This window comes from Fonticula alba (genome assembly GCF_000388065.1).
Source record: "Fonticula alba strain ATCC 38817 unplaced genomic scaffold supercont2.7, whole genome shotgun sequence".
Taxonomy (NCBI): Eukaryota; order Rotosphaerida; family Fonticulaceae; genus Fonticula; species Fonticula alba.
In genome coordinates this window covers 700,654-708,648 of record NW_009242977.1, presented here as the reverse complement: position 1 = coordinate 708,648, position 7,995 = coordinate 700,654, and the positions used below count along the sequence as shown (strand labels likewise).

General features: G+C 66.9%; 3 protein-coding genes across 4 annotated transcripts; 2 read left to right on the top strand and 1 right to left on the bottom strand.

Moving 5' to 3' along the window:
* Positions 1-328: 328 nt before the first annotated feature.
* Positions 329-1,528, top strand: H696_04357 (translation initiation factor eIF-5A). Its single transcript, XM_009498234.1, has 2 exons — positions 329-382; positions 568-1,528. The coding sequence occupies exon 2, from the start codon at positions 600-602 to the stop codon at positions 1,047-1,049; it is 450 nt and encodes a 149-aa protein (XP_009496509.1). The 5' UTR covers positions 329-382; positions 568-599; the 3' UTR covers positions 1,050-1,528.
* A 1,954-nt stretch (positions 1,529-3,482) lies between these two features.
* H696_04356 lies at positions 3,483-5,891 on the top strand (the record flags this gene model as incomplete). Of its 2 annotated transcripts, XM_009498232.1 has the most annotated exons (8): positions 3,483-3,823; positions 3,949-4,008; positions 4,124-4,293; positions 4,399-4,466; positions 4,580-4,662; positions 4,738-4,847; positions 4,945-5,484; positions 5,600-5,891. In XM_009498232.1, 8 exons carry the CDS (start codon positions 3,483-3,485, stop codon positions 5,809-5,811), a joined length of 1,584 nt encoding a protein of 527 aa, XP_009496507.1. In that variant the 3' UTR covers positions 5,812-5,891. The 2 variants fall into 2 exon arrangements, with proteins under 2 accessions (XP_009496507.1, XP_009496508.1); XM_009498233.1 differs by having other exon boundaries at positions 4,945-5,891.
* A 400-nt stretch (positions 5,892-6,291) lies between these two features.
* Positions 6,292-7,834, bottom strand: H696_04355 (hypothetical protein; the record flags this gene model as incomplete). The annotated part of the gene is made up of 3 exons (XM_009498231.1): positions 6,292-6,412; positions 6,545-6,733; positions 7,007-7,834. 3 exons carry the CDS (start codon positions 7,832-7,834, stop codon positions 6,320-6,322), a joined length of 1,110 nt encoding a protein of 369 aa, XP_009496506.1. The 3' UTR covers positions 6,292-6,319.
* Positions 7,835-7,995: the final 161 nt, after the last annotated feature.

The following is a 7,995-nucleotide window of genomic DNA, read 5'->3' as shown; positions in this document are numbered from 1 at the left end:
CCTGCCCCGGCGCCCCCCCCCCCCCCTGCAAGCCGCCACCGGGGGTTGTGCCTGCGTGGGACCCCGCGAGGCGTGGTGACCGGGCGCAGGGAGGCCGCAGGGGGGGGGGTCCGTGGTCGCGCGCGCCGCGTGCGCTTTGTGCCCGTCCACGCGTGGGGCACGAGTACACTCGTGGGTGGGGGCGGAGGGGGCGGGGGTGTGAGGCGGGTGGGTGTGCGTATGCACCTGTGCGCATGTGTGTGTGTGTGTGTGTGCCCGCGTGCGTCCGTGTCTGTGTGCAAGGGTGGGCGCGCTCGGGCGGGGACGGGGGGACTTTTTTAGGCCCCTTGCCTGGCCACCAGTGTCCCAGTTTTCCGCCCCCTCTCACTCGTAATTTTTCTTTGTACGTGTCCGCGCCTTGCCCCACCTCTTCGGCCCCCTCCCCTCCCCCCTCCCCCCTGCCCCCGACAGCGCGTCTAACAGGATGCCCCCTCCCCCCTCCCTCTCTCCTCCCTCCCCGTGCCCCTCCCCGCTTCCGCGTGCTCTGATGGTCGGCCCCCGCCACCCCGCCACGCGCCGGTGTTGCAGTGTTTGGAAATTTTCGAGTTAGTCACGACACAATGAGCAGCGAAGGCCAGGCTAGCGGCCTCACCTACCCCGTGCAGTGCTCTGCCCTGCGCAAGAACGGTCTTGTCATCATCAAGGACCGCCCCTGCAAGATTACCGACATGTCCACCCACAAGACCGGTAAGCACGGTGGTGCCAAGGTTAACATGACTGCCGTCGATATCTTCACCGGCCGCAAGTACGAGGAGAGCGCCATGTCCACCATGAACATGGATGTCCCCTTCGTCACCCGCACTGAGTACACCCTGCTCGACATTGCCGACGGCTACTACCACCTCATCAACACCGACACCAACGAGGAGCGCGAGGACATCAAGTTCACCGAGGACGAGGTTGGCCTTAAGATCCAGGAGGCCTTCCAGGGTTCTGACAAGAACATCGTCGTCACCATCCTCAAGGCCATGGGTGAGGAGGCCGCCATCTCCTTCAAGGAGGAGAACTAAGCTGGTGTGTCGGACCATGGAGGATGCATGACCCCCGGGCCGAAAGCCCTTCCCCCCTCTCCCTTTCCCCGTCCTTGCTTCTTTCCTTCCTTCCCCGGCCGTGTGCCCTGCTGCCCCGTGTCTCCCCCTCTCCTCCCCCTCCCCTGCTGTCGGCCGGGAGGGAGCCCCTGCGAGAGAGGGGGATGTCCCGCTTCAGATGGAGCTTGTCAGTCGAGCGTGCGCGCCTGCGCGCGCGCACTTCCGTCTGCCGAGCTCGATTTCCCCTGACACGCGCCATGGCGGCGGTCTGATGGTGGTGGTGGCGGTGGGGTTGTTTTTTTCCCCCCTTCCCCGTTTCCTGGCCGCCGCCGTGTGACAGGGTGTTGATCCTTGTGTGCCGCCCGCCGCTCTCTCCCCTCCCCCCCTTTCGTGGGGGCAGGTGGGGCGCCGCGCGCGCTCCCCCTGCGCCCTTCCTGTGGAATACAGTTCCCACTTGAGCCGCCGCCCCGCGCACCTTCCCCCCCTCCCGTCACCGCCGCCGCCGCCTCTTCCACCGGCCCTCGCGCCTCCTTGCCCTCTTTTGGGCAGGATGTCGCCGGGGAGGTCGTCGTGGTGTGTGTGTGTGTGTGCACGTGTGGCGCGCGCGTGTGCTCGTGGCCGCGGACTCGCCCGTCTCCTCCTTCTCCTCTCCTGTCCCCCTCGGCCCGACGCCCTGGAGTACGTATGTGTGGGAGCATGTCCGCCGGCTGCCTCGCTCCTCCCTCTTGGTGTGTCCATGTGTGCGTGCGCGCGCGCGCGCGTTCTCCCTCCCGTCCGTGTGTCCATCCTCGCGCTTCCACGCCCTCTCCCCTTCCTCCCCTGCCGGCCTGCCAGCTCGCGCTCCTCTTTCTCCCCCTCTCAACCTCCTCCTCCTCTCGGCTGTGCGCCACATGCCGACATGTATGTGTGTCTGTCTGTCTCTGCACAGGCGGGGCACCTGCCGGGAGGAGGGGAAGGTACCAGGAGGGGCGGGTCATGTGGTTGCTCCCGGGTGTGTGTATGTGTCCGTGCAGGCGAAGCGGCGGTGGCGCGGCAGTGCGTGGTGTTTCCCCCGGCGGCGCTGGGCGTACGCGCAGACGCGCCTTTTTCGTGCACACAGGTGCCCCCCCCCACCTGCACTTCAAGAGGCCAAGCGAGGCCCGCTGTGTGTGCCGCGCCCTCCCCCCCATACTACCTGCACTCTCGGGCACGCGGCGCGCTCCGGGCAGGAGAAAGAGGGAGACGTACCCGTCCGTGTGCCCGTGCGCACGCGCACCTCCCCGCATGTGGTCCCTTCTTTTTTTTCGCGTGTGGTCTTTTGCCCTCCTTTCTCTCTCTCTCTCTCTCTCTGCGTACACCCCCGCCCCCCTCTTGTGCCGGATTGTCTTCATGTGTTCGTGTGTGACGCCTCATTTAATCCCTGGCCTGGATCTTCGTTCCAGGTCGGTTTCAATTGATGGCAAGATTAGGCCCTGGTGCCGTCGGTGTGTTTGGCATCCTCCGTTCCTGGTGGGGCCCGATGGGGTGCCCCCTCCCGTTCTGGGAGGGGACCTCCCCCTCGGTCTCCGCATGCCGGGAGCGGTAACCGCCGGCCGCCGAAGCCGGCGCCAGGGCGACGGAGATTCGCTAACAGCGTTCTTTGCTCAGTGGACGTCGTTTGATAGTAGCTCCTGTTACAAGCCCCCCCCCCTCTTTTGCTTTTGCCCTTTTTTGCCCTTCATTTTCGTCCCCCCTCCTCCCCCTCTACTTCCTTAATAATTGAATTCCTCCTCCCTTTCTCTTCCTCTCTCTCTCCTCCCCAAGAGAGACAGAGAGGGGCACGCGCTTTGCTTTCTGCCTGGCCGCCCTTTTTTTGCCGCACGCACACAGCGACCGTAAGGGGTGGGGGGGGGGGGCCGGGGAGGAGGATGGAAGGGGGCGGAGGAGGCCGTGCGGGCGGGCCGGGGCTCGGGGGCGGTCCGCACCGCAGGGTGATGCGCCGGGGAGAGGAGGTGTTTCCCGGGTGCTGGCGCGCGTGTCCATGGCGGGGCTCAGGAGCACACGGCTCCGGATCTTGACTCCGCGTGTCCTGGCACGCCAGCCAGCCAGCCAGGGATCTGCATTGACGGCTCCTACGCGTGATGGACGGCGGGCAGGCCGAAGGCCCCCCCCCCCCCCCCGGCAGGGAGATCTCCCCGGCACGCGTTCTTGCGGGGGGTGATTGGTTGCGGGTGCATGGGTGGATCTGCTTTTGGCCGGGATGGGCGCTAGGGGCGGTGAGCGCGAACGCGTGCGCGAAGGGGAGTCTCCCCCCATGACCCGGGTGGTGATGCTCTATTCAATTGCAAGGGCACTTCTGATGCCGGAGCCCCAAGTTCCCCATCATCCTACTCCTCCCCCTCCTCTTTTTCTCTCTCTCCCCCCCCCCTCTACATACAGCTTCCTGTGCGATCGATCATGCTTCCCTCGGCTGACTTGCCAGCCGACTGGCCGTCCGGCTCGTCAACCGCCGGCCAGCCGGCCAGCCAGTCGTGCGATCCACAGGATCAGCAGCAGCAGCAGGACCAGCAGCAGCAGCAGGACCAGCAACAGCAGCAGGACCAGCACCGAGATGCCGTGGCTTCCTGGTTGACTGGGTTCTCGCTGGCTCCCGAGCCGGCTGCCTGCCTGGCTGTGCGGTGGTCGGTCTCCGGTGTTGGCACTCCGGCCACCGGAGATGTGGTGGCCGATCGCCAGGCCCCACGCCCTCCTGGCCAGCCCTCCTATATCACCTCGCCGGGCCTGTCGCTGTGCGAGTGGTGCGGACGCTCGACCCCTTGTGTGCTGCTGATGTTGATGTTGATGTTGGTGTTGGTGTGTTATGATCGCTCCCCCTGACCAGCGCTCGCCCACTGTACCCGGTCGCCTGTTGCCGTGGCGTCAGGTCTCCCTGCGGGTATTACCTGTTGTCAGCCCAGTCCCTGTCGTTGGCGGTCCATAGCCCGTGCGTTGGCCGGCCTTCACCGGCGTCTCCAATGCTTCCACGTCATAGTGACATGTTTTCCCCCTCTCTCTCTCTCTCTCTCTCTCTCTCTTCGCCGGACTGCCGGGTTGCTTAGGGACTTCTCTTCGCTGGCCACCAGCCCGGGATTCGAGCCGGATTTCGCCCAGCCCCCTCAATGCACCAGCTACAAGGCAGCCACGACCGCCGGCGGCGCGGCAATCGGCCCTCCCCTGTCACTTTTCCGCTCCCCATCGGCCCTCCTCGATGCCCAGTGGTGCCCGACTGGTATGCCGGGCCGGGGCACTTGCCGTCGCCCCCTCCCCCTTGCCGCTGCCCCCTCCACAGCATCCGTCCCTCTGACCCTCCTCTGGTGGACCCTCTGCGTCACAGCATCAACCAGCCTCTATGCCATCAGTGCTCGGGATCTGCCGGTTCAGCTGCGCGATCTGTCCGGCCAGGTATTGCCATTCACATTGTCGCACGCCCTCCCGACCGCATTTCCCCATCCTGGCACTCACACCTCTCCGTCTCCCTCCCTCCCCCCCCCCTCTCTCTCTCCCTCCCGGCCCAGGTTCGCTTTTCCATCGCGGCCAAGAACCAATATGACGAAATCGAAGCCCCGGCACGCTTGGCCTTCTCGCCCGACTCGCTGTCGTGCGTTCCGCATCTCCTCCTACCCGGGTTTTGGCGCGCTCCTTGCCGTTCCTTCTGACACGCCTGCCCACTCAGCATGTACCTCACCTCGGACGCCGCCTTTCAAAAGTATGACACATACTCCGGCCAGCAGCTCGGCGCGTGGGCCACACGGCCTTCTCGCAAGTCCCGCGAGGGCATCGGAGGTGCGTTGCTCCTGGTCAAGCGCCACGTTGGCGTGTTTGCTCTTCGGGCTGGTACTTATGCTGGCTGTCGGGCCTCCCCTCCCCCGTGCCGACCCAGGCCTTCTTACGGGGCTGGCCGTGCATCCGACCATCGGTGGATTGGTGGCGGTGGGATCGCAAGCCGGCGGTGTGACAGTGTACTCGACGGCCGACGCCTCAGGCCGGCTTGGGAAAAAGGTTTTCACCGACCCGGCGGCCTTCCGGGCTGGTGCCTCGTCTACCGGCGCCGCCGGGGTCGGGGTGTCGCACCTGGCTTTCGATGGCGGGGGCCGCCCATGGCGGCTGTTCGGGGCGTGTCGTCGGGGGGTCGGCTCCCCGGGCGATGAGGCTGTTGTGGCCGAGTGGGACATTCGGGCGGCCAGTCAGCCGGTACGGGTGTACCGCGTGCCGGCCAGGCCCGGCGACCGCCCCGGCCAGGCACCCAGCCGGCCATCCGGCGTGCGCGGCCGGAATTCCTTCGCTCTGGAGTCGCCGGCCCGGGGGGCGCGGCACCTTCTCCTGGCCTCGCCCGGCCATGGGGCCCTGCTTTTTGACACCCTGCAGGCCGAGTCAGAGCAGCCTCCCAGCCCGATCGAGGTGATTCGCCGGTCGGACGATTGTGCGGCCGATCTGTTGTTCCCCCTCGCCATCCCCGTGCTTTCCGGCTGCTGGGCAGCGCAAACTGACATGCTCCGCGTCTCCTCGCCTGCTTGATCGCACTCGCTTTTGGCCAGCTGGCGGCGGGACATACACACCCAATGCCTCGATTGCCTGGAATCCCACCAATCCCAGCCTCCTGGCCCTGGCGCAGCCATGCCCCTTCACAGCGCCACGGCCCGGCGAGGCGGAGGAGGATGACGCTGACGACGCCGGCATTCTGCAGGATCACCTGCATGCGCTGTCAGTGCACCGGCTTGCGGGCACCTGGCCTGAGTCGGCATGCTGACACCGCGCCATGTGTCGCCTCCCCCTCCACCCGTGGCATCCGGACAAAGAAAAGAAAATACAAACAGATCACACTTTGCGCGGCCCCCCCCCCTCCCCTTTCACGAGGCAGGGTCGAGAGTGCTTCGCGCCATGCATCAGGCATTTGGAGTCAAGGACAGGAGATGTATTTGGTGGATCGCCGCCGTCACATCGGCATCATCATCGGCCGCCGGCGGCCGGGGACAAGGGCGGAAACCGTGTGTGGGGCAAGCGCCTGCGCATGCGTGCGTGGGCTGGAGGAGAGAGATGGGTGACCGAAAATCGCGGTGCATGGATGGTGGGAGTGTGTGTGTGTGTGTGGGGGGGGGGGGGGGCATTTTTACACACAAACGCCCCAAGGACGACAAGAGAGATCACAAGAAGAGGGGAGGCATCCCAGTGCGCTGGGAGCCGCCCTGTCCCCTCCTCCGCACTCCAAGGGGATGGGGGGAGGCGGAAGGGGGGGGGGGGGGGCGATGTAGGCGCCATCAGAAACTAGAGAGCAGGGAGGCTGACCACTCATAAACGAAGAAGGTAACCGCATTCACGGGGAAGGCCCGCGCAAGGGTCGGGCCAATGCCCTGCCATGATGTGTTGCCGCCAGGGGACGGAGGGGAAAAACAAGGGGGAAGGGAGCAGCATGCAGCCGAGGGAAGTTAGAGGGTGGGTGAGAGGGCGACACATTTTGGGAGATGCCAGGAATGGGCGCGCACGCGGAAGAGCCACCGGTAGCCACCCTCCTGGGCGACACCCTGACGGATGATGGAGCTCATGGAGAGGGACGCGCGGCGCGGCACGTCACTGGCCAGGGCCTCGGCAGTCTGCATGCGGGACTTCAGCACATCAAACGGGTAGATCGGCAGCCAAGAGGCCACACCAGCCAGCCCACCAGCCAGCAGCACCTGTCCGGGAGGCACACCGACAGAGGGCACGCATGCATCGGAAAGAGAGGCAGAGAGAGGCAGAGAGAGGCGGAGAGGGGAGGAGGTCCCACGCAGGTCAGTCACACAGCCGCAAAAAGGCAGCACAGCCAGGGGATGCGCCGCGGGTGCTGCCGCGGTGGCGACGGTGGCAAACAGCATCGGGCTGGGCGGCGGCGATGGCAGCAACGCGAGAAGGAGGCCAATCCACCATGCCTCGGCCGGGGGGCAGCATGCTGGTGAAGTCACACGTACAACTGCGGGATCAGCCCGGGGCCGGCCCCATGCGGTTGACAGATGGGAAATGGTCAGCTCATAGGCGCCGAAGTAGATGGCGTAGCCGGGAGAATCGCGCAGGGCCGTGGCCTGCCAGCCCTGATAGACACCCAGGAAGCCACGCAGCCCAGGCGCCGCGGACATAGCCTGCCGGGCAACCGACAGCATGGTCGGGGTGTTGGCCGGGGTGGGGCCGGCGGCGGCGGCGGCGGCGGCGGCGGCGGCGGCGGCGACTGGGGCCCCGACGGCCGCGGCATTGGACCACACCTGGAGCCGGCACTTGACCAGCTCCGCCGGCGAGGTGACCACCGATGCGGCCAGGCCGGCAACAGCACCGGCCAGCGAGGACACCATGAGGCTGTTGGGATCGCGCGCGCCGAGCCCGGCGGCGGCCAGCAGGTCGCCGGCCATGCGCTGCGACGAGCCATACACCGCAAAGAGGATGGCATTCTGCCCGGCGACAGCGATCAGCGGTGGGGTCAGGCCGCGGAAGAGCGACAGCGGGCCCTCGTGGCGGATGGCCGCCGTGGCCACGGCCAGGGCGGTGGGCCGGGTCCCGGCCGCCGGCCCGAGCGACACGCCGCCCAGGCCGGCGGTCGACATGCTGGGCCGGACCGCGCCGGTGGCGCTGGCGGCTGCCCCGGGCAGGGCGGCCAGCGGGGGTGTCAGCGTGCCGAGGGCCTGCATGCGGACCTTGATCGTGTCCAAGGGCTGGCCAACGACGATGCCGGCGCAGCCGCCGAGCACGCCGGCCGCGAAGTCCACCACGGTCGGGTGGAGGGTTTGTTGTTTGCCAGAGGAGGGCATGTTTCCGGCTCTGGGGACGGAGGGGGGATCAGCGGTGACGGGTCAGGCGGCGGGTGATGCTCGTGAGGGGGGGGGGGGCAAATCGAGTCAGCCACCCAAGCGAAGGGGGAGCCATATGCATGAACAAGCACCGAGAGGCAAGAAGAAGGGGGAAAGGAGTA

Excerpts from the sequence above, each read along its gene's own strand:
- H696_04357 (XM_009498234.1), top strand. The coding sequence starts at position 600 with ATGAGCAGCGAAGGCCAGGCTAGCGGCCTCACCTACCCCGTGCAGTGC.